The sequence below is a fragment of the Jatropha curcas genome, chromosome 5 (assembly GCF_041381405.1).
Source record: "Jatropha curcas cultivar XTBG-Jc1 chromosome 5, XTBG_Jcur_1.0, whole genome shotgun sequence".
Classification (NCBI taxonomy): Eukaryota; Viridiplantae; Streptophyta; class Magnoliopsida; order Malpighiales; family Euphorbiaceae; genus Jatropha; species Jatropha curcas.
In genome coordinates this window covers 1069498-1093070 of record NC_143155.1, presented here as the reverse complement: position 1 = coordinate 1093070, position 23573 = coordinate 1069498, and the positions used below count along the sequence as shown (strand labels likewise).

General features: G+C 33.7%; 7 protein-coding genes and 2 non-coding genes across 10 annotated transcripts; 5 read left to right on the top strand and 4 right to left on the bottom strand.

Moving 5' to 3' along the window:
- Positions 1-189: 189 nt before the first annotated feature.
- Positions 190-1280, bottom strand: LOC105629970 (F-box protein CPR1). The gene is made up of 3 exons (XM_020677689.1): positions 1217-1280; positions 526-1149; positions 190-302 (listed from the first exon to the last, which is right to left on the bottom strand). The coding sequence occupies exons 1-3, from the start codon at positions 1278-1280 to the stop codon at positions 190-192; spliced, it is 801 nt and encodes a 266-aa protein (XP_020533348.1).
- A 2817-nt stretch (positions 1281-4097) lies between these two features.
- Positions 4098-5845, bottom strand: LOC105629969 (F-box protein CPR1). The gene has a single exon (XM_012211636.4). The coding sequence runs from the start codon at positions 5481-5483 to the stop codon at positions 4380-4382; it is 1104 nt and encodes a 367-aa protein (XP_012067026.1). The 5' UTR covers positions 5484-5845; the 3' UTR covers positions 4098-4379.
- Positions 5846-6440: 595 nt separating this feature from the next.
- LOC105629968 (F-box protein CPR1) lies at positions 6441-7593 on the top strand. The gene is made up of 3 exons (XM_089722129.1): positions 6441-6566; positions 6803-7355; positions 7397-7593. Exons 1-3 carry the CDS (start codon positions 6441-6443, stop codon positions 7591-7593), a joined length of 876 nt encoding a protein of 291 aa, XP_089578255.1.
- Positions 7594-8209: 616 nt separating this feature from the next.
- On the top strand, positions 8210-8281 carry TRNAP-AGG (transfer RNA proline (anticodon AGG)). The gene has a single exon. It is a non-coding gene; the product is annotated as a tRNA-Pro (tRNA).
- Positions 8282-8752: 471 nt separating this feature from the next.
- On the top strand, positions 8753-10976 carry LOC105629907 (Pentatricopeptide repeat (PPR) superfamily protein). Of its 2 annotated transcripts, none has more exons than XM_012211554.4 (3): positions 8753-9247; positions 9931-10321; positions 10697-10976. In XM_012211554.4, exons 1-2 carry the CDS (start codon positions 8828-8830, stop codon positions 10318-10320), a joined length of 810 nt encoding a protein of 269 aa, XP_012066944.1. In that variant the 5' UTR covers positions 8753-8827; the 3' UTR covers position 10321; positions 10697-10976. The 2 variants fall into 2 exon arrangements, with proteins under 2 accessions (XP_012066944.1, XP_012066943.1); XM_012211553.4 differs by having other exon boundaries at positions 8754-9247; positions 9931-10332.
- Positions 10977-11505: 529 nt separating this feature from the next.
- TRNAS-AGA (transfer RNA serine (anticodon AGA)) lies at positions 11506-11587 on the top strand. Its single transcript has one exon. It is a non-coding gene; the product is annotated as a tRNA-Ser (tRNA).
- Positions 11588-14348: 2761 nt separating this feature from the next.
- Positions 14349-17000, top strand: LOC105629904 (uncharacterized). The gene is made up of 6 exons (XM_012211550.4): positions 14349-14839; positions 15289-15385; positions 15544-15713; positions 15815-15890; positions 15990-16051; positions 16846-17000. Exons 1-5 carry the CDS (start codon positions 14708-14710, stop codon positions 16004-16006), a joined length of 492 nt encoding a protein of 163 aa, XP_012066940.1. The 5' UTR covers positions 14349-14707; the 3' UTR covers positions 16007-16051; positions 16846-17000.
- Positions 17001-17674: 674 nt separating this feature from the next.
- LOC105629905 (UDP-Glycosyltransferase superfamily protein) lies at positions 17675-19420 on the bottom strand. The gene has a single exon (XM_012211551.4). The coding sequence runs from the start codon at positions 19287-19289 to the stop codon at positions 17820-17822; it is 1470 nt and encodes a 489-aa protein (XP_012066941.1). The 5' UTR covers positions 19290-19420; the 3' UTR covers positions 17675-17819.
- A 618-nt stretch (positions 19421-20038) lies between these two features.
- On the bottom strand, positions 20039-20903 carry LOC105629906 (uncharacterized). Its single transcript, XM_012211552.4, has one exon. It carries the CDS (start codon positions 20751-20753, stop codon positions 20184-20186), a length of 570 nt encoding a protein of 189 aa, XP_012066942.1. The 5' UTR covers positions 20754-20903; the 3' UTR covers positions 20039-20183.
- Positions 20904-23573: the final 2670 nt, after the last annotated feature.

The window sequence follows — 23573 nt, the reverse complement described above, 5'->3', positions numbered from 1 at the left end:
AGTTAATCAAACATTCAAAATTCTAGATGATGACCAATAAATCAAATATTCAAAATTCTAGATGAGTACAGTACGGTTCTTTCACAAAATTTGGTGTATTGAGATAGATTCCTGAAAATGTTAACCTATCACAACCCAAAAATGAAGATGAGCAGACTAAATACGAATTGGGAAATCATAAAATGCAAACTAATCAACAGGAATGGCATCATCACCAAGGGAAACAAGACTTTCCCAACAAATAGTACTTGAATGATCAAAAGATATAACTTGGTACTGTTTGGAATCTTTCATGTGTTTCCCTGTTGAAGTCATACCAAACAACCTCATTATTTTCCTCAATATATAAAATCTTATCTCCTTCCCCAGAATAGAAAACAGGTGTCACTAGAAAATTATATTTATATGTAATCATAGTGAGTTTGCTCCAAGTTAGCCCATCTTCATGCTGATCACCAACATAGATATCAACTCCATTTTCTCCATATTAACAACAACATAATTTCCCTTCTAAAACACATAAACCTCTTGTATGTCGGAAACCTTGAGGTATGTAGCATTCAGGTAATGGGATTGTGCAGAACGTCTCTGTTGCAATATCAAAAGCAACAATGGTCTCCAAATTTTTCCCATGAAAATAAAGAACACCATTAACAAAGACCCCCATATCACCTTGGGAGAGCTCGCACCAAACATCAAGTTTTCTCCAAGAATTAGATCTCAAACTATAAATCCAAACTTCTCTCTGCATCTCTTGTAGAATCCTCACAACCCTATAGTCATTGCTGGTATCATCGTACCCAAGCCCAAAACTATCGCACCTTCTGTAATTGGAAGACCAAATAATACTAACTGCGGGATCTGTTAATATTTTGTACCGTTTAGTAAACGGATTCCATAACCCAAGTTTCACTGTCTTTAATGTGTTCTCGCCAAGTAATAGAAGCAAACCGCTGCAGGAACCTGAGATATGGTAGCCGAACCATCCATGACTATGTTTGAGTGGATCATCGAGCTCAACTGGTTGTTTGAGCCCGTCGTCGAAATCCAAGGCGTAAAGCTGAGGGAAAGTTGGTGCATGGCCATCGAGAACCAGCTTTTTGTGGCTGTTGGTTTCAATTGACCTGTTAAGATGAGCCTTGATGAAATCTGAATCATCGATTGTAGAGCACGTTAATTTTGAAAGAGCACGTTAATTTTGAAAGGCTTCTAAAACGTAGCAGAGGCTTTACCGGCAGCCGCAAAAAGATGTCAAAGATTATTTCTGGAAGAAGCGACATCTCGTTTCTCTGTGCTGTGTGTGTTGTTGATTCGAATAAGCTAAACCTAAAATCAAAATAAAAAAGGTTTAAGAAAAAAAAAAGTTGCAATTTAAGTGAAATTGTATTTGGATGTGAATATATATATATATATGAGATTTGGAAAAATATATCTTACGGGCCCCCCTTAAAATAATAAAATTAGAATTTAAGCCTTAGAGTTTTAAGGTTTTAGAGTTTATATCTAAAGATTTTAAAGTTTAGTGCTTTGATTTTTGAGTTTTTAGGGGCTTATTAGAGCTTATGATATACTATTTTAGATCAATTGAATATTTTCTTAGGTTTAAAGTGGAAGTATAAAGTATTAAGTTTATTGAAAATTGATGAATTAATAGATAAATCAAATAATTTTGAAAATGCTAAAATAATTGAAATTTATTTGATTACTGATTCAATTTGACAATTTGAAGTATATGGCATAATAAATCATTTATATATATTTTTTTTTGAAAAATATAATTCATCAATGTTAATATGAAGTATTACAAATACTTTTTTTATCAGTAAAAATAATTTTTGTTAAATTATATTGTCCAAGAAAAATTTAACATTTTCAGGCAACTAAATCCGAACCATCAGACTTCTCTTTATACCTAAACCTAACTCGAAAATGTTAAGTGAAAAACTTGAAAACTAAAATAGATCAAAATAGACTAAACAAGAATTACTTATTTTCCTGAGTTAGGAAAAGATAATACATAAATAAAAAGAAATCCAAACGAAAATTTAAATCTAAGCTAAGAAAACATCTTACGCCTCAACTCCTTTCCTTGCAAGAAAATTAACAAATTGATTCTTATTACAACCATAATTAATAGAGAGTTTGTTGATTTTTTAACAAATCAAAGGAATTATCTATATTATTTTAAATAATAAAAATAAAATTAAAAGAGACAATATTATATTTTTTCACTTGAAGATAATTAGTAGCAACTGGTCATTTAATTAATTTAAATGACAAAAAACTTCTTTGGATTTTCAATACTTGGATTCTTTTCCAAAAAATTTATTAGATATGGATGAGTTCCCGCCACTATATACATCAATAGCAGTAGCAGAGGAAGAACAAACCGCACTGTAAGACTCAATTGATCGAAGATACACATCAACAAACCAAAGATCTAAATAAACCAACTAAATAAAATCAAATATTAAACTTTTTATTTAGTACTAAACACTCACAGAGAAGGGATCAAACCATCATGAAAGAAGTGATAAAAAAAACTCCAAATATATAGACAAAACAATAATAACAAAATAACAAAGAAAAATAGATCTAATGAAAAATAGATATGTGTTTATTAAAAGGGAATAAAAGAATAAGCAAAAGAAAAAGTAAAAAGTAGAGACTACTGTTAATTAATAGCGACAACTCCAATTAAAATTAGAGTTTGATGAACCAGAGAGAAAAAAGATATATAATTATATTATTTATAAATGTTTCTGCCAGAAGTAGAAATAATATTTTACCTTTTTTGGAATATTTATCATAATAATCTATCTATTGTCTCCTATACAAGTAGAAAATAAGGAGAGGAAGTATTGAAATAGATAAAAAATATTTTTAAAAATTTTAATTTTATTGGTTGAAAAAATTAAAAAGAATTCCTCAATTGAATAGACTATTAATTGAATATGAATTGTTTAAGAATTTTTATTAAAATAAATAAAAAAATTGAACAAATATATTTTGGTATTTTAAAATACAGTTTTATATTTTTTTGCTATTATATTGAATACAATTTAATTAGACATTCAATTGGAGTTTAATATTAGGAACAATAAATGTCATGCAACAACTAAAAAAGAAAAACAATACACCGCTAAACAGGAACCTTTGGTCTAAAAAGACGAGACCAATCTTTGAAAATTCCTAATATAAAAAATCTTATAAAATAATTAGATAAGTATAAGAATATTTTTAGTTTTCGGATTTTTTTACTTAAATTATTAAATTAGATTTGGGTTACAAGGAAGCCGGATGGTTCGGATTTAGTTACCTAAAAATATTAAGTTTTTCCTGATTTATATTAATAAAATAAATTAATTTGCTGGTAAAAAAAAATCAGTATATGAATGTATGAAGCCTCATAGGATAATTTATTCACCCTATTTAACATAACTTCTTACCCTTTTTTATTATTTTTTTAATATTAGGAAAATTTTATTCCTTATTCTTTAATTGAATTGATTAATAATTGAAATTGAACACCTTTTATATGTATATATACTACCTCCATTCTAAAATATTTATCACATTTGAGAAAATAATTTGTTCGAAAATACTTGTCACATTTATGGTCTTAAGAAGTAATAAATCTTTTTTTTTCTATGTTTACCCTTTGTATATGACCAATAATTATTACTTAAATTTAATGGTTTTCTTAGAGAATTAGTATTAAATTAAGGATAATATAGTGAATTTACTCAATAATTTATTGTAATTTAGATAAATTTAATAGTTTTCTTAAGGAACGTGAAATTCCAAATGTAAGTAGTATATTAAGAAAGTAACTTTAAGTTATAACGAAAATTTTTAAATAGTTCTAAAATATAAAAGCTTTTTTGAATATTTTAAGAAATAGTAAATGATATTTTTTCAATTTTATCCTTATTTATTACATGTATAACAATGAAGCGACCTCAAAGATAATTTATTTAAATTACTTTTGATTTTTTTATAATATAAAAGAATTAATTATTTTCTTAATTTTTGTGTAAAAATTTTAAACTATGTTGGGATACAACAAGTAATTGGTGTATTGTACTTCATTTCATTATCATAGTTTTGTATATATAAATATAAGGGTGGTTCAAGGTGCCTATAATGACCTCCTTTGAACTCACCAATATGTATGTTTTTTCCGGTAAGAACCAAGGCTATACATAGAACAAAAAATGCAGAAAAGAACAGAAGAATGAGATTACAGAAAACAGACTGCCTAATCTAACCATAACAACCCAAAAAAGAGGAGCAGCAGAGACTGAAACATAAACCCAAAAATCAGAAAATTCCAAGCCAATCTGCAGGAACTAATGGAGCTCTGGTCAATATTATCATCACCCAAGGGAAACAAGACTCTCCCAACAAGTAGTGTTGTTTGATAGATTGAAAAATTTCAAACGATAGTGTTTTTTGATATCACATACTGTTTGGATGCTTTCAGTTGTTTTCTTGTTGAGGTCATACCAAACAAAATCATCTCTTTCCTCAATAAGCAAAATCTTATCTCCTTCCCTGGAATAGCACAAAGGTCTCAAATTTCGAATATGATCAGTATGAGTCTGATAATCTGGAATCTTAATCAATTTGCTCCAAGTTAGCCCATCTTCATGCTTATCACCAACATAGATGTCAAGTGTTCTATGGCGTCCAAGCGTACACAAACAGAGTCGCCCTTCTAAAACACGTAAATGACTACAACTTTTTTCGTAACCTTCAGGGAATGGCATTATGGAAAACTTCTCTGTTGCAAAATCAAAAGAAACAATGTTTTCAAGATTTTCACCTTCAAAATACATAACACCATTAACAAACATACCCATTACACCTAACGCAATCTGACACCAATCTTCAACTTTTCTCCAAGAATCAGATCTCAAACTATAAATCCAAACTTCTTTCGGTTTTTCATAAAGAATCCTCACAACCTTATGGTCATTCCTGGCAGCATCATACCCCAGCCCGAAACTATCGAAGTATCTGTAACTGTACTGTTGAAGTGGCTTAAACATACTAGAAGATTCAACTGGGGGATCTGTTAATCTTTTGTACCGTTTAGTAAACGGATTCCAGAGCACAAGTTTCACTGTGTTCAATGAGTTGATTATTCTGGGTTCAAGTAAGAGAAACAAACCGCTGCAGCAATCTATGACGCTGAACCGTCCATGATTGAGTGAGTTGTCGAGCTTAACTGATTCTTTGAGTCCGTCGGACAAATCCACCGCGTAAATCCCTGATATCACTGTGGAAGTTTTTGTATGGCCAAAAAGAATCAGCTTCTTGTGGGTGTTAGTTTCAATTGACCTATTGAGATGAGCCTTGATGAAATCTGAATCATCTATTGTACTGCACATTGATTTTGAAAGGCATCTAAAACGTAGCAGAGGCTTTACTGGAAGCTTCAAGAAAATATCAACGATTATTTCTGGAGGAAGCGACATCGTCGTTTCGTCGTGCTCTCTGTATTTACCGTCCGGCCAGAAGCAGTCAATTAATTTATTCGAATAAAGTTAAACCTAAAATTAAGGAAAGAAAAGCTACTTAATAAGCCTTGGCTAAGTGAAATCCTATTTGGATGTGTATTGCTATAACTTGTGGCCGCCGAATTGATATTTTTATATCTAAAATACCTTCGGTTCTTCCACTCAAACTAGGAGTCAGCAAACTCCGGAGAAAATTGAAAACTGAACTAAACTGAATTTTTTTTTTTTGCTTTTAGTTCAGTTATTCTTTTTTTTTTTTTTTTAATTATTGGTGTTCGAACCCTATTATCAGGAATCGATTAACTTCAGTTCAGATTTAATCACAGTTAAGGTTTTTCGCCTCTCTTTACAGATGTAGTGCTTATCGAACTTAAAAGCTTTTCCTATATTATCAATTGAGAACCCATAGGTTAGTCATTCGATTTTTTAATATTTCAGCTTTATGTTTAATCTTTTATAATTTTGATTTTTATTTTGGTTCCAAAATCAAATTAACCCTTTTAGACCCTAACTTAAACACATGTGTACACTTTCTTTTCCGCATATGGAAGTAGGCAGGCTTGGTTCGTTTAATAGGCGCGTGAATTAAGTCGTTTACAAATTCCTTATATTAATTATTGTATTTTATGATGTAATTATATTAATTTCATTATTAAATATATTTTAAAATTATAATATAATTTTTTTATTACAAGCTTACAGTAAAAGAATTTTAAATCACATATCACAACAGTAAATTATAATTAGATAATATATTAAAACAGGAAAAAAATATTTTTCTGCCAAAACTATATAATTCGGAATTGGATTTCGTCAACTATATATATTATATATATTCCCAAAACCTAAGGGGGCAGCCAAGAATTTTCCTTAGAAACTCTTCAAAAAAAGAAAAAAAAAATTTCCCAACAAACAATGGCGAACTTACATTCAGATTTAATTACAGAAATCCTGTTGTTTCTTCCAGTAAAACCTCTTTGGCATTTAAGATGCGTTTCGAAACAATTCTGCAATCTCATCGATAGTCCTAATTTCAAAAAGGCACATCTTAATTAAAAGATCCATGGAAACCAGAACTCACCTTAAGCTAATTCTCAAGCAAAGAGTTCTCACCTTCCACCGTCCCATATTTGCATAGCAGATCTTGATCCGATCCTATTTACACAGCAGATTTTGAGGATGGACTGTATGAAGCGAAAAAGATCCACATCCTATTAAGAAATAGTCTAACAACAATCTATGGTTCTTGTAATGGTTTACTTCTCTTGTTCACGAAGGATAAAGAAAGACTTGCTCTGTGGAATCCTTTCACTAGGGGCTGCAACATACTTCCTATTTTCAGAGCTAATACTAATTACCCTCCATATCCTATGCACGGAGGGGGATTGGGAGATGAATCTTCTGCTGATGACTATAAAGTTGTGACGTTTTCTCAACCAGTACTTTTTGGGCTTATCTATGAAGTTTGGATTTTTTCCTTGAGAACCAATAGCTGGAGAAGGCTTCCGGATTTCTGTTACACTGGATATGTGTTTAACTTTTCTCCTGGATACTTGGCTAACGGTGCTTTGCACTGTTTATTACTTTCTGCTAGAGGAATGGATAGACCAGGAGCAATTGTTAGTTTCGATCTGGCAGATGAGGAATTCTCCGTTGTAAAGCGGCCTGACAGTAGAACCAAAAAACCCCAGCTGAGTTTGAACGTTGTAGATGGGTGTCTCTGTGTGGGATTGTTCAATAATCGTAGAAAGAAGGGTGAGGTTTATCTTAGAAAGAAGAAAGGAAACGAGTTTATTTGGAGCAAATTCTACACAAAGTTAACCGAGAGAAGTTTCCTGAGCGTTTTGCATATGTTAAACTTAAACCTGCAGCATATTCGGAGAATAGAGAAAACGTTCTATTGAATGTTGATGATAGGAATATATTTTGGTATGACCTCCATGAGAAAAGAGGAGAAACTGCTGAGATTCTTGGAATGGCGTCGGTGAAAGAACTACAAGTTTGTTGGGAAAGTCTTGTTTCGCTTGGTGATGACAGTGAATCTGATCTTGATATGGTTTTTAGTTGAAAATTAAGCTTGAATCAAGAAAAAGAAAGATGGAGGAATTTAAAGACAGTTCCTTTGGTGCAAGAATTAAAATATATATGGAATGACAAACTAAAATATATTTGTTAGCATTTATTTTTTTAAAATGGGTCCTATAGTTATTTAACTATTATTGGTTGGTCCTATAGTCATCAGAAGGTTGTCAGTTGTATTCCCAATCACTAAGAAGTTCTCCCAACTTGACATTTCCGTCAAACTCACTGTCATCACCAAGTGACAAAGCTTTCCCAAGAAACAACTGAATGTAGTGCGAAGGAAGGTTGGGAATTGCAAGATGTTCATATGTTTACCCTTTAAGGTCAAACCATGTAATTCTCGTACGATTCTTAACCAACAGAACTTTGTCTCCTTCCTTTGAATATGCCAAAGGTGTTTTTCGATCATATCCATTCTCTGGATCAAGAGTATACAATTCTGTCCAAGTAACCCATCATCATGCTTCTTTCTAATATATGCAGCTTTCTTTACTGAATAATATAAGTTCATACAGATACAGAGACACCCTTCTGAAACCTCTAAATGACTACAAATATTTGACCATTTATTATCCAAGTTTTCGGGTTGATAAGCAAGTGATGGGCATTTGGTCTAGTGGTATGATTCTCGCTTAGGGTGCGAGAGGTCCCGAGTTCAATTCTCGGAATGCCCCTTACGATCCCTACACATACTTACATTTGTGGGGTTTTAGTTTTTTGGTCCAGTCCAAATATTGGCCTACTTATGTTCCAGTTCATACAAATATTAAAAATAAAAACTGTGTATTTTAAAACTTAGGGCACGGGCCTATAAATTAATACTCAAAATATATTTATATAATTTAAAAATATATAAATATGGCAGAATTTCAAAGATGACTTGACAAATAAATAAATAAATATACTTATTCTAAATTATTGATAATTTATGCAATCTCATCTTCTAATTAATGTTTGGTTCTTCCCAATATCAACATTTGCATGAATAATGTATAGAAAGCGCGTAAAAAATTGTGAATTTACTAAAGTCACGAGGACTGTTTTGTAACCAACTTATTGTTCATGCCATATGTTATATTATTCAAAAATTACATTTTTCTCCTAATTTGTACTTGTATTAAATTATGTATTTCTAATTTATTTTGAAGATTTTCTGAGATATTAGAGTAAATAAATAGTCATTGTTCTGCTCCCTATTGCTCCTCTGCCAAAACCTTTGTATGACTTGTAGCCCAATTCTACTAAATAGACTTGTAATGGCTGTTCGCGCGTTTTCAAGATCAAAAATAGCAAAACTCAGTGCAGTATTCCTTCAAAACCAAACGGTTAAACCAACAATACCAATCTCATTACCTTCGAAGCCCCAAATTTCATATTCAGATTCAAATATATTATCATACAGTTACTTTTGTGGGTTAAGGCAATACCACGATGGGAGGCCGAGAGGACCCCTTTGGAGAGGCAAGAAGCTTATAGGCAAAGAAGCGCTTTTTGTAATTCAAGGATTAAAGAGGTTTAAAGATGATGAAGAGAAGCTTCAAAGGTTTATAAAAAACCATGTTTTGAGGCTGTTGAAAATGGACATGATTGCTGTATTAACTGAACTTGAGCGCCAAGAAGAGGTCTCTTTGGCTACCAAGGTGACTGCTAGTTTATTTGTTCTCTTTCTTGATTTTGTGGGTTTGTTCTTTTATTGCTAAAGTTTCTTTCTTTTTTCGTTCTTCACTGTTCCTTTTCTTTCTTTAATTTTTTTTTAAAAATCCCATTTGTTTTGTACTTAAAATTTCTCATTTGATATTTATTGTTCTTGATTTAGTGTTGTTATTTTTTAGTTCAATGAAGGTGTGGAGGCAGCTTGGGTTTATACTCTTCTGCTTCTAAGTTGTTTGATAGAATGCTTCAATGAAATATTGGCTCTTGGTCATTGCTCTATTATCTGGATAATTAACTTAACATTATTAGGAAAACTTATACTGTGTAGTGAAAAGAGTCTTCATGAGTTAGGCCTTATTTAAGCTTATTCCTATGGAATTGCATCACTACTTTAACCTTGCAGTATCATGTAATAACTATGAGTATGACTTCAATTTATTTCCTTGTCTCCATAACGTTGATGAACCAAAATAAACGGAAGAATTAGAAAACAAAACTTTTTTATCTGCAAAAATTTTTATGTGTACGTAAATTCACTAAATTCAGTAACAAAACAAGAAAGAAATCTAAATAATAGACCCATCTCATAGAGCAAAACAAAGCATTTTGGAAGTAAAAAGATATAGAATAAAGAAATTCTGATGGTCCAATCATTGAAATTTATTTTCAGATTTTTCAAGTGATTCAAAAGCAAGACTGGTATCAGCCTGATGTCTATCTCTATAAGGATTTGATCATTGCATTAACAAGAGGCGGGAAAATGGATGAAGCAATGAAGCTATGGGAAGTGATGAGAAATGAGAATTTGTTCCCAGATTCTCAAATGTACACAGAAATCATCAGAGGATTCTTGAGGGATGGGTCTCCTGCTGATGCCATGAATATATATGAGGACATGAAGAAGTCACCAGATCCACCGGATGAATTACCGTTTAGGATTTTGTTAAAGGGGCTTCTACCACATCCACTTTTGAGAAACAGAGTGAAGCAAGATTATGAAGAGCTGTTCCCTGAAAAACATTTCTATGATCCTCCGGAAGAGATATTTGGCATTCACTAAGGTGTGCATGAGGTACTATCTATATTTAGATATTTTCCTTCGTATCACACTTTGTTCATGCTTCTTTGGAGATGTTCATTGGCTTGTTTAGAGGCAATAGAGACATTGTAAATTAGGAGTTCCCAACAAACCCAGAACTTGGCATGAAATAAGTAATTTGTTCCTGATTGCTAAGGTCTTTCTCTGCGTGTTCTACTAAACTAATGCTGTTTATGTACTCAAACTCATTACTTTAGTTGGTTTGAAGTCAAGTCTGCTGCTTCTGTTTTCTCTATATGTTTGTGCATGTGTCTGGTTGCATTACATAATTGTTTCATGTGTAATACTAATTTGATGCCACCATTCTCCTCAATCCAAATTCATTCCTTTCTTGAAGGGCATGCTCATTTCTCAACCGCTTAAAGTGAGAGTTGGCTTTTCTATGCAAGAACACATACCACATTGCCATGGATTTGAATTTCGTAAAGCTGTGATATTTCCTTGTAATTTTCCCCTCGGAGGATGGAGCTGAATGGTGGACTATGGGGACTCTTTCAGTTGATCAAACTTGATGCAATATAATTCAAAATAGATATTTTTTGGATTCATAAATAACTACTCCACATATGAGTTTTATTCTTTCTTTTAAGTCAAATTGAAATGTTGGTTTTGATTTATGATTTATTTGAGCCTGCGAATTTGTCAAAGTTAATCTTTTTAAATATGTGCTATTTCACCAGCTTAAAGCTTGAAGAATATGCTTATATTAAGTGATACTACTTGTGCTAATTTAGCTATACCTACAGTGCATCACACAAAACTAAATAATTATATTATAACAGGATTTTTTTAGTTGCGGAGTAGAAATAAAATTTATTATATATTTATACCTAATTAATAACACTTTCAAGTTTTCTATATTTAAACTTTTAACTACGATTGTAATACCATAAAATATTAATTTAATTTTATGTATCTATATATTCACTTTTTTATGTTTGAATCACTTCTGTTTTTCTTCATTCACATTCCATAATTTTCAATTTTTCTCACATCATTATTTCAATAAAGGTTTACTTGGAAAAAATTTTAAATTATATAACATAGAAAAATCTCAATATTCATATGAGGGCATCAGTAGGTTGAAGAAGGGGAAAATGGTTCGCAAACGGTGAAAATGGAAAAAAAATAGAGCAAACAGGCAAAGTGGGCGTGCCGGAGTGGTTATCGGGCATGACTAGAAATCATGTGGGCTCTGCCCGCGCAGGTTCGAATCCTGCCGCCCACGTTTTCAAAATCGTTCATTTTTTCTTTTTATACTCTCTTTGTCCCACGAGTGTAGACTGATTTCAATTTTCACGCAAATTAAAAAAAATTAATTAATATTGTGTGAATGTAAATTTTGCTCCTACTTTTTCCTAATATACTCTAATATTAATATTAAATATAACTTTCACTCAACAGTAAAAATATAATAGTTATTTTTTTATAGAAAATAATGATTTTCTGTTGAAAATAAACAATAGTAATTATAATAAAATAAAGTTAAATAAACATATGTGAGGCCGCACAAATTCAAAATTGAATACATAAAATGCTGGTTACTATAATATTTTATATATACACAAAAAAATAAATACACACACGTGTGTATAACACACACAATATATATATACACACTATTAAAGATTTTTATTTTCTTTTAATATTTTTTATTTTTATCGTTCATTGAATAAAATTTAAATTTAAATAGGAAACTAATAACTAATTAAATTAAATTACTAATAAAATTTATTAACAGATAAGATGTAGAAAATGTAAAAGCAAGTTTATCTTTATTTTTATTTGATACTTGCACGAGATATTAGGCCCGTGTCCATTTAACTGTCCACAAATCTGATTAATTTTCGTTCGCCTCGGAGGTAAAATGGTTGGTGATCGAATCTATAAGCTAAATCATAATGATCAATCCCGCAAATATTCTTTGCCACTGAACCATCCCTTTTAGGTTCGTTTATATTTATTTTTTATTGGAACAAATATATCTTTTATTTATTTATTTTTTTTACGAAGGAAATCAGGAATATTGGAATGAATTTTATATCCCCAAGTTGTGGATAAACCGGACTAAAGGAGGAGGTTGCTTGTATTTCCGTGACCAAACCCCACCTTCCAAAGCCTAATCATGTGGAAAAATGACCCAATTTGGCAAAACTTTTTGCCACTAAAGTCAAAATGCAAGTGAGCCGCCAAGCCAATCGAGGAGTTTCGCATTAGGCTTTACGTTAATCATTGGATGATTCTTATCAAATTAATCCAATATTCTGTTAATTGTTGTTTCAAATTGGAATCTTGTTACAGTTTAAGAAACCCCACTTCAGATATTAGTTAAATTAACCAAAAATATGATTTGGAAGAACTTTATTCCAAAGAATAAGTTCTTTGGTGATTGAATTTATTACTCTAAAGTACTTTTTTAAATTTTTTTTTTAAAAACAAATATCTTGCCTTTTAATAGCCGATCAGTTGCGATCTGTTTAGTATTCCATTTATATAGATAGTGAGAAGTTTCAAAATAAATTCTTTTGACCCACGAGGATTTTCACCTGTTGTATTCGATATGAATAAAAAAAAAAAAGAGGCTTAATACATAAATTTACCCAATTTACCCTAAAGTTTATGCGATTTGTCTTGTGGCGCTCTCAAGTTTGTGGGAACCTATCACGATTATATACTTTTACATTTCAGTAATAATTATACTCCTCACCAAAATGAAATAACAACTTTGTAAGAATTCAATCATGATTTATATTTTTATATTTTATTTTGTCGATGGGTATAGTTATTACTGAAATGTAAAAGCGTAGAGTCGTAATAGATCTCTGAAAATTTGAAGGTGTTACAAGGCAAATCACATAAATTTCAGGGTAAATCTATGAGATTTGACCGAAGATATATAATTTATGAATTCTTTTATTTTTCTAATTATTAAACAAATTAAAAAAAAAAAAAAAGAGGAGAAAGTACAATTGCTTGGCCTTTATGAATTTGGTAGATCTGGATTTGAATGGCATATTGGTATAGAAAGAAAGTAACTATAGTTTGACAATTGAAGGCAACAATGCAGTCAACTATCCACGTACAAAAGGGATATTGAGTGGAAAAACAAACCTTATCTAGTTATCTTGTTTTGGATTGATCAAAGACTGGAGATTTCTTGAAATCTCCTTTTCACTCTTAAAATCTTCAAGTTGGATATGCTCACATGCATACGGCTCTAGAACCATTACTTCCATTTTAAGGAATAGTGTGATTTAACAGTGGTCCACAAACTTGACAAATTTCCACCAAAAGGGCTAGTTGATTTCAAGGGGAGTTTGTAATGCGGAAAATTGAACCCATGATGATGATCATGCTTGCACAAGCTCTTTGTCACTGAGCTATCCTATTCAGATTATCAACCCCGCAGTGTTATTTTGATCTTTAAAAATCTCCAATGAATTAAAAAATTTTTTAGTTTTATTACATAAATAAATAGTAAAAGATAATATTTTTTGGTTTTTGGTTCCAATTAGAATTGGGCAGTTTTGATTCTAAAAAATGAATAATCGAGATCAGTTATTGCATATAGTTTCAATTTCAAATGGAAATAAAAAAATTATTGACTGCAGTTAATTTTTAACTTAACCAATTTGATTCCGATTTAAAATTAATCCATGGCTATGCTTAGTTGGAATTAATATTCAATAAAGTTACTTTTAGGAAGGACCATTTGTTAGGAAAGATGATGAGAATAAAATTAAAATAAGGAAAAATAAAAAAACCTTTGTTACTTTTAGAGATATGGGGTCATTTGAATTGGGGAAGTTTATGTGACTCTACAAAACAAAGAGAGGTTGCAAACTTGCAATTATCCATTACAGGACACACGTCACTCATTGGCTTGTCCAATTAGGATGACATGTGGACCCCACGTGGCACTTATCCATTTGTATTTCTTGAGAAAAAGATGATGATCATGGTGGTGGCGGTGGAAGTAGGATATTATATTTTACAAGAGAGAAGAAGAGAATGTGAGAATTGCAGAGAAAAAAAAGTTCCCATATCAGATTTCCCAAAAAAAAAAAAAAAAAAAAAGAAAGAAAGATATCTTAATTACTAAAATAAAATAAAAGAGTGGGCTTTCTTTCTTTTTCCTTTTTCTTGTTGAAGAAGGGCACATGGGCGGCACAACCAGTGCCGTCTGGTGTAGTCTGTAGAACTGTATATATATATATGAGACATAATTGATGATTTCACAAGGCAGTTTAGATTTCTTCCTTCTTCTGTTTTAATAAACTTGTAGTGTTTCTTGGAGACTGGTTGTTAGTGTAGTTGGTTAGTTAGTCAAGGTACAGAAAAGGCAACAATGGACTCTAAGAAGGAAAAACATTCTTCTTCTTCTTCTTCTTCTTCATTCACAGCTGATCTTTTTGGCACAAAAGAGCCCCCACCAACTTCAACTGGAATCTTTGCTTCTATCTTTCCACCTCCGTCTAAGGTATAGTTACATCATTTACTTACATTATGAAACTTAAATTTCTTTTCAGGCTTTCTATATGTTTTTGAATGTTGAGCGTACAGTTTTATAATTTGGAAAATGAGGAGGGAAGGGAAGGTTTATACAGTTTTATAACTTGGAAGTTGCTCGTGAAGTGCATACTATATATGGTTTTATGCTTTTCTTCTTTCCTTTTTTAGTTTTGTGCTTTTTGTTTGATGTAAATTGTGATATAGACTGCCAATTTTGAACTGAACTATAAAGGTAAACTTGCTTAATTTAGAAATTCTTCTTTCTTTTATGCTACATTGAAGATTTTTGAAAGCGATTGAAAATATCAAAATTTGAATTCCTAATCTCTTACAATATAAGACGGTCATTAGGTGTTCGACCACAAGATTATTAGACTAATGATAATTTACATCTGAACTTTGTTCTTGGTTGTTCAGGTTTTAGGAAAGAAACCTTCTGGCACTGAGATGATAGGAACCTGGCAAAAGCAGTCTTCCGGAAATCATGGTTGGAACACAAAACAAGGAGCTCCAGGTTTGTTATATTAGGCCTGTTCTATATCGTTATATAGTAAAGAACTTGAAAGAAGTATGACATCCATTTCCCTGCATTTTCTTGAATTGATCATCACTTGTTTATAGTGAAAAGCTTGGAGAAAATTGCCTTATATTGTGTATTTTGTAACAATACAGCTATGACTAGCGAAGCTGCAAAACATAACATGCACAACAAGGACAGAAACTCAATTTTTATGGAAGAAAGAGCAGAACCATGTCATCTAAGTTCATCACTTTACTACGGTGGGCAAGATAATTATTCTCAGCATCCAAATAGTCATAATATTTCTGGATCATATCCCCTAGTAAGTCTTCAATTGTAGATAGCCTGTGCTATTATCAGCACACCAAATAATTTAGATTATGCATCAAGTAAATGTGCTAATGTGCTTTGTGAATGAATTAGTTCAATAAAGATGGGGAAGAAGATGATCCTAATGGAAACAATTCAAATGGTGCTTCTAGAGGAAATTGGTGGCAAGGTAACATGTCATAAATGAAGCTGCAAATAGTATTTAAGCTCCTGTTCTTGCTATAGCCTATAACGATAAACTAAGGATTCTAATTTGCTTTTTCCGCAGGTTCGCTTTATTATTAGGACCTCGCTTCCCTTGGCATATGAATTCTCCATCTATTTTTCAAGGTATAAAATAATAAAGAATCTAATTTACCAGAACTATAACACAATCTATAAATACTGCAATACCAATGTAGACAAGTTCTAAAGCAATTAATACTTGTTTTTCCACTTTTGTTCTTCTCATCAGTTGTAATTCCTTTTCTTTTTCTTTTTGTTTTTTGTTGTAATTTCTGATAGAAGGTGTTGAAAGAATTTTGATATGGATTTGGGAGAACCCACATTAAAAGTTAAGTCATTGAGGTTGGAGAGTTTATCTATATCAAGGGGCCAGTTTGGCTAAAATTAGGAGGAAAAACGGGTCCATATGAACCGACTAAATTACTCCCAATTTTGGCCTAAAATCTGCTACTTGTTATTGCAATTTCAAATGGTACCTAAGTCTTACAACATCTTGCTTTTATTCCATGTGGGATTCTATCCCACGCTATTATCTTAACAAAAGGCATTAGAATTTCATATTAAAGCAGAAGGATATCTCAGCACATCTTGATAACACAAGAAAATGCCTATCGCAGTATCTATTCTAGTTCCTGAAAGTGGGGTTTTACTTTTAGTTTCCCATTTAGCCACTTGTAGGAAGAGTGGCAGGGGTAGAATTATGCTTTGCCTGTAATGGAACCCTTTTCAATAGTGTAAACAGTGAAAATATTAAACTTATCAATCACGATCAGCTAATGTGATGCAACCACACATATTCATTTGAGTTAAGATACACAAATGATCAACTAGAGATTTTTTTCTGGGACCTTTATCTAATTTATTTTGTTTGTTCTGTTCCTTTCTTTTTTATATTGCAGGAATTCATAAAGCCTAGATGATAATGATAGAAGAGATGCAAAATAAATAAGCAGCTGATGTGGATAGATCTTGTCAGCAATTTGTATTATTTTTCTGCCTGTGAAGACATGATTTTGATATGAGTGTAGCCTCAATGCAAGAGATTTTTAAGAAATACTGTAACACTAGTTAAATCTTTCTGCTTTTTTACCTAGACCACCAATGAATGTTGTCCCAATGCTCTTCATGTTGTATATGCAGCATATATACTTGAAGGTTCAATTCCTAAAGTTTATGTATCTTTCCTATTGTTTGTAGACATTTATGAAACTCGAACAAAATAAATAAGCTTGTGCTTTTGTTCTGAGAGGTACAATTTTGAACCTTAAATTTGAAGAATTATTGCCATCAATTAATGAAACTTTGAGCACATGCAGAAATGACTGCAGCTAATTTTAGTGCTAGGAATTCCAATCTTGTTTTCTAGGCAAAACATGTAGTTCCATACATAAATGTTAAATTTCTTTCTGGTTTCATAATTGTAAATCATAATTCATGTCCCTAACTTTGATTGCTAAGCCATCTGCAGATGTTACTTCCAAGCACACTTACCTCGTTTGAGGCTGCTAATTTTAGACTTTGTCGGAGCTTGAGGCAAAATGTAGCCTGTGAATCTGCAAGTTCAAATGTATTAAAGTAAGAGAATTAAAAGCAAGAAGATTCAGATATCAGCAACAGATAAATTATAAAGCCAGTTTACCATTAGTCTGAAGGGGAAAAAATGAATGTTATGTCGCCTTTCAAATGGTTGAAACTAGTATGGATCGATAAATACAATTACCAAATTCTGTAAAGGATCAATACAAGAAGGTACTTTCTTCTTGAAAAGCTCTATACAGCTGCCTTCTCCAGAGCTTCAACCTTACCACTTAGTCTCAATGTTCAATGTCGTTCCCTGTTAGCTCTGTCAATGTTGAATGAGGTAATGATGTTGCTATCCAACTAGTGGAGGTTGGTATTGACAATAATCTTCGGTTCTGTTACTATTATTTGATATGCAAAGGAAAAGCCTTTCATAAGCAGCTGCCATTTTAGTAGCAGTGAACAGGCGCAACCCTCTCTGCATAGCAGCCTTACCTTTCTCTTCTAGGACTCCTCTGCCCTCTTCCCAAACTCTATAGAGAGCATTCTTCAATGAAACTACCGTTGGTGAAAAGACATAACCAATTTCTTTATCAACAATCACTGAACCTGTGATGCTGGCTACCCTAGTGGCCATCACAGGTTTACCAGAAAGCATTGCTTCTAACAAAGTATGATCCAACCCTTGAGCTCGGAGAGTTGGGTTCACAAAAATGTCTATGGCATTGTAGAACCTTGCTAGTTGAGCTTGGTCTAATGGCCCCAGAACAAGTACATTAACACCAAGATCTCTGTATCTAGGACCCCAAGGACCATCACCAACAACCAGAACAACAGTGTCCTCTCGAATTGTATCGTTTTCCATTAGGATCTGCTTCAGGGCTTCAAACATTAAGGGGTGTCCTTTATCCTTCACCAACCTCCCTGCCATGCCCAAAACCAATGATCTACTTTCTGTGACACCAAATTTCTGCTTAAATTCCTTACCCTTCATAGCATCTGGCTTGAAAATTTCCTCATCCACTCCGTTAAGAATAACATGAACTCGTTCTTCTGGAATCATATAAATCCTTTTCAGGACATCACCTGCATGATCACTAGTAGCAACATGGTGAGCATAATCAGGGAAAAATTTGACCTCTTCAACAACCTTGGTAACTCTTTCAGTCAACGCATATGCTAATGGTTCTTCAGGATTCCTTAAAATTTCTTGAATGATGTCAGTATGAATAGTTTCATATGCAATCCCATGCCAACTAACAGCTAAGTTGGTCAGGTTCCGTGACCGAGCATGCCAGAGCCCAACACTTTCAGTGTGGACCACATCAAACGGTTTTCCTGTTGAGTTTTGAGTCTGAAATAGCTTCCAGACTGAAGCTTGGTCCAGATAACCAGCAGCGGTTGGTCTTGAAAGGTGAAAGTATAAATTGCTCAGCGGATACCTTGCGAAGGAGGAGTTTGGGGGAGAAGAGGTGAAAACATGAAGCTCATGCCCTCTTTTGGCAAGAGCAAGATGAAGGGTCAAGGCATGCCGTTCAAGCCCTCCAGCATGAGATCTATGAGGCCATTTCTTTACAAAGAGTGCAATTTTAAGGAGTTTAGAAGGTGGTTCCGAGGGAAAAGAAAGATGATTCCAAGCAGAAGGGAAAAGGAGGAGATTAATAGGTTGGTTTTGCTTTTGCAGTATCATTTGGGCTTTGAAATAGCATGGAGCAGAAAGTTGAAACCATGAGAGAAAGGATATAAATGAAAATGCAGATAGGAGGGCAATGATGAAGCATAAACAACGGAAAGTGAAGATGGCAACCAGATCCTTACCCATGAAATGCCAAATATGAGATCAAATCCTTCTGGCAAACTTTCACCCAGCAAAATAAATCAAGCAATGGTTATAATATGAATTCAAAACATGAAAAGAACAAATAGATGGAGAACCAATACAAAAATTTGTTTAAATCTAATGAGAAGGCGATATGATGCATTCTTTGAGAACCAAAAGGTCCTTCGGTTTTTGGACCTTTTGGTACTTGAATTAGAAGGCACCTGCACATGCTTCTCTAGTGGCAGTCCAGGGGAAGCAAATACTACAAAACACCCAATTTTTTTTATCATTTTTTATGAAAAACTTCAAAAGATAACTAAAAATGTGGTGAAGCAACCGCATCGTCCATTGCCTTCACAGATTAAATTATCCTGCTTTGACATCTACACCTATTATTATATTAAGAAAACAAAATTTTAGCCACTGTCATTACCAACTCCCAAGATCATAATAAATATTATTTAGGAGACAAAAAGAACCATTCCCAATACAGCCTGCAATTTAAAACTGCAAATTCCACCAGATTATGCACCTAAATCAGTAGATCACATTCATATCTATATAGTCAAGATGCTGAGCAAAGATGCTTGAAGTTCATTAAAAATTAAAGCTTTTTTAATTTTCTGGCTGAAACCAAACAGTTTCAACAATGAACACACGACAGAAATCAGCTATTGCCAAAATTCAATAACAACAAAAATATGCCCTTTTCACTCAGGAAGGCCAAAACAAGCATAATCAGAAACATCTAATCATAAATTGAGCATTTGCTCAATTTTTACACACTTCTATTTTCAAATGCTCAATACAGTTGCCATTTAACAATTTCAACATATAAATAAACATAAAGGTGTAATCTTTTCATGAATTCTATGAACATAAATTCAGAAAACTCTAGCGAGTAAAGGAATAAAGCATGAGGAAAACATAGATTACTAAAGCCAAGGGAACCAATATCACCAAAGGACCAATTGCAGCAACAGTATACAAACTCCCACAAGCCAAAATCCCTAACTTTATCTGCACTAAATTCACCAAAGCCATCATCAAGAACCCACATCCGAAAACTGAGCCAAACCCAGAAACCAAAGTCCCAACCCGTAAAGCCACCATGTCAACATGCACTAGAGAAGCACTCCCTAACTCTTCAACACTAATAATATTATCATCATCTTTATCTGCAATCTTTATGGCCTGCTTGAGAGCCAAAGCAACAAGGCTGGAGAAAAGGAAGGAACTGAAGGAATAAACATGGAAGGTGACTAAGTTCTCGACGATGGCGGAGCTGGCGGTGCAGGAAGGATCGGTGACAAGAGTAATGGTGGGGTCAGGAACAGGGTACCAAGCAAGACCAAGAAAGAGAGCTAAAGTGAATAAAGAGTTCACATTGACAATGCCATCCAAGGCCATAATGTGAATTTTGGTGGCGAGAATTGATTTGGTCCGAGAATTCTGTGGACGCATGGTGGAGGCGGCGAAGGTGGCGGAGGAAACAGAGAAGACACAGGAAACGAGGGAAACAGAAAAACAGAGTAAGCATTTTTTTTTTTTCCTTTTTTATGTCAATGGGTTTGGGAATTATGGGGTCTGGGTTTGGCAAAGAGACAAGATTGAGGTGTCATCTTGGAGATGGAAGTTTGGCGAAGTTTAGGATCGAATTAATTATGGCGTGCCTTTTCCGGCAAGGGAATAATTGAAATGTGGAGTGAAGAAATAAAAAACTGCATCGTTTCCATTTGCAGAGAATCGAATTGGAGAAATGAATAAAATGAAATGGAATAATTACTGAAACACTCCTCTGGTTTTGTGTAAATAATACTTGAGCACATGTTTTCTTTTTATTTTTTCAAAAACATACAGTTGAATATTTATAATTTGATGAAAATTGAAATACTTAGACTTTATTTGAAAAGGATGATTTAAAAAATATACATATATAAGGAAAATATTAAAAAAAAATTATCATTTGTCTAATATTACCCGGATGGGGATTTGTTAGGGCTGTTCTTGGTAGCCTCCTTGGAGATAACCCCAGTTTCACATGGAGGAGCATTTTGCTTTCCAAGAATATGCTTGTAAGAGGATGAGATGGAGGACAGGATCGAGGAATGTAGTGAACATTTGGTCGGAACCTTGGCTTCTCAACAATATGTCTTTTTATGTTCAATCAGATGTGTTACCAGGTATGGAAGATCTTTGTGTTGCGGACTTGAAAAATGATCATGGGCAGGGATGGAACGAGGACTTGGTTAGGGGCCTGCTGACCCCTGTTGATGCTGAGATTGTCCTGCGCATGCCGTTCAGTAATAATGGTGAGGACAAGCTTATCTGGCACTGGTCCCGAAATGGGATTTACCAGGTAAAGTCCGGCTATTATCTTACAGCGGAATCGTTTCTCAGGCACAACTTGGGTCCGATTTGGGTGGATTGGAGGAAGTTGTGGGGCCTGCGCTTACCCCCCAGGATCAAGCATTTCGTTTGGCGTGTCTGTCCTGATATTTTACCAATGAAGTTGAAGCGTCATCAACGAGGGGTAGATATTCCATCGAGTTGTCCGGTTTGTGGTATGGAGGAGTCAGTTGCTCATGCTTTGGTCACCTGTGTTAGAGCGACTGAGTGCTAGCACAATTTTTGTTCTGAGACATCTCAACTCATTGGAGATGGCTTGTTACACTGGATTTTTATCTTGTTTTCAATCGGGGGGTGCAGATCGTGTTGCTGAGTTGGCAGCAGTTATATGGAATATCTGGAACCATAGAAATGTTTTTTATCTAGCAAGGGGTGAGCACTCCACCGACTCTAGTTGTCTCATCGGGTTTGAGGTACTTTCATGATTGGATTTGTGCCAAGGATCAGGGTGAGGTAGCCCAAGCTACTGTTGCAGCAGTCGAGGTTGTTGGGATTATAACTGATTTCGAGTAGGGCCCGCGGAAAAATGCTCTAATAATTATTTATTGGACATTGACGATCGAATCCACCAGAAATAATAACCCCGGTAAAAATTAAATAATTACCGTAAATGCCAGATGAAAAATAAGGACACTGAGATTTACGTGGTTCACCCTTCAACTGTTATGGGCTATGTCCACGAGACAAAAACTCCGAATAATTCTTCTACTAAAAATAGTAGGTACAAAAGAGATTACAAAAATAGTGGTACTCTAAGTGTTTTCCAAAAACACCCAAAAATTATGATCCTCACTATTTTCTCTCTTTCCCAAATTTAGGAATCCTTTTCCTAAAAGTCTATACACTCTATGTATTTCTATTCTTTTGTTTTTGTACGATTTGTTGAGGGAAAAACTTCTCCTATTTATAGGAGAAGGGGATGCGTTAATCAACGCATCCACCGACTGCGCGCAATTAACGCATCCAACGCGCAACCTTCTTTGAACAACAAAAAAAATATGACTCTTTTTTTTTCTTTCTTCAAACTTGTGTGGGTCCTATATGTCGGAGGGATCCCACAATAATTCTCCCCCTCCCGACTACATGGTGGGACTCTCCATTTCTACCGCTTTGACACACAGTTCGAACTTCTCCTTCGGAACGACCTTTGTTAATATATCGACAGCATTTCTGTCTTTGTGGATTTTTCGCAACTGGAACTGCTTCTCTTCAATGGCAAGTCTAAGCCAATGATATCTTACATCAATGTGTTTTGTTTCTGCATGATACATAGTATTTTTGCTCAAGTCTAATGCACTTTGACTATCACAATAAACTATATATTCTTCCTGCTGCACACCCAATTCTTGAAAGAATCGCTTTAACCAAAGCATTTCCTTTTCTGCTTCCGTTGCTGCAACGTACTCTGCTTCAGTCGTTGATAATGAAACACATTTTTGTAATCTTGATTACCATGAAATAGCTCCCCTTGAGAATGTAAATAGATATCCTGATGTAGATTTTCTTTCATCAAGATCACCGGCCATATCTGCATCTGTGTAGCCAACAAATGCAGTCTTTTCACCTCCAAAAGTTAAACATAACTTTGAAGTTCCTTTCAGGTATCTGAAGATCCACTTCACTGCTTCCCAATGTGTCTTCTGGGGATTTGACAGAAATCGGCTCACAACGCCAACTGCATGAGCGATATCTGGTCTCGTACACACCATCGCGTACCTCAAACTTTCGACCGCTAAAGAATATGGAACATTTGACATATCTCCTTTTTCTTTCTCTGTTGATGGGTAGGATTTCTTACTTAACTTGAAGTGAGCGGCAAGCGGAGTGCTAACTGGTTTAGCATTCTTCATATTGAACCTCTCTAGAACTCGTTCA

Coding starts and splice junctions, on each gene's coding strand:
- LOC105629970 (XM_020677689.1), bottom strand. CDS start 1,280: ATGTCGCTTCTTCCAGAAATAATCTTTGACATCTTTTTGCGGCTGCCG. Junction 1,150..1,216: donor GCCGGTAAAGCCTCTGCTAC/GTTTTAGAAGCC, acceptor TCGATGATTCAG/ATTTCATCAAGGCTCATCTT. Junction 303..525: donor AGGTTTCCGACATACAAGAG/GTTTATGTGTTT, acceptor TGACTTCAACAG/GGAAACACATGAAAGATTCC.
- LOC105629969 (XM_012211636.4), bottom strand. CDS start 5,483: ATGTCGCTTCCTCCAGAAATAATCGTTGATATTTTCTTGAAGCTTCCA.
- LOC105629968 (XM_089722129.1), top strand. CDS start 6,441: ATGGCGAACTTACATTCAGATTTAATTACAGAAATCCTGTTGTTTCTT. Junction 6,567..6,802: donor ATAGTCCTAATTTCAAAAAG/GCACATCTTAAT, acceptor TTGTTCACGAAG/GATAAAGAAAGACTTGCTCT. Junction 7,356..7,396: donor CACAAAGTTAACCGAGAGAA/GTTTCCTGAGCG, acceptor TTAAACCTGCAG/CATATTCGGAGAATAGAGAA.
- LOC105629907 (XM_012211554.4), top strand. CDS start 8,828: ATGACTTGTAGCCCAATTCTACTAAATAGACTTGTAATGGCTGTTCGC. Junction 9,248..9,930: donor AGGTCTCTTTGGCTACCAAG/GTGACTGCTAGT, acceptor ATTTATTTTCAG/ATTTTTCAAGTGATTCAAAA.
- LOC105629904 (XM_012211550.4), top strand. CDS start 14,708: ATGGACTCTAAGAAGGAAAAACATTCTTCTTCTTCTTCTTCTTCTTCA. Junction 14,840..15,288: donor TCTTTCCACCTCCGTCTAAG/GTATAGTTACAT, acceptor TTGGTTGTTCAG/GTTTTAGGAAAGAAACCTTC. Junction 15,714..15,814: donor TTTCTGGATCATATCCCCTA/GTAAGTCTTCAA, acceptor TGAATGAATTAG/TTCAATAAAGATGGGGAAGA.
- LOC105629905 (XM_012211551.4), bottom strand. CDS start 19,289: ATGGGTAAGGATCTGGTTGCCATCTTCACTTTCCGTTGTTTATGCTTC.
- LOC105629906 (XM_012211552.4), bottom strand. CDS start 20,753: ATGCGTCCACAGAATTCTCGGACCAAATCAATTCTCGCCACCAAAATT.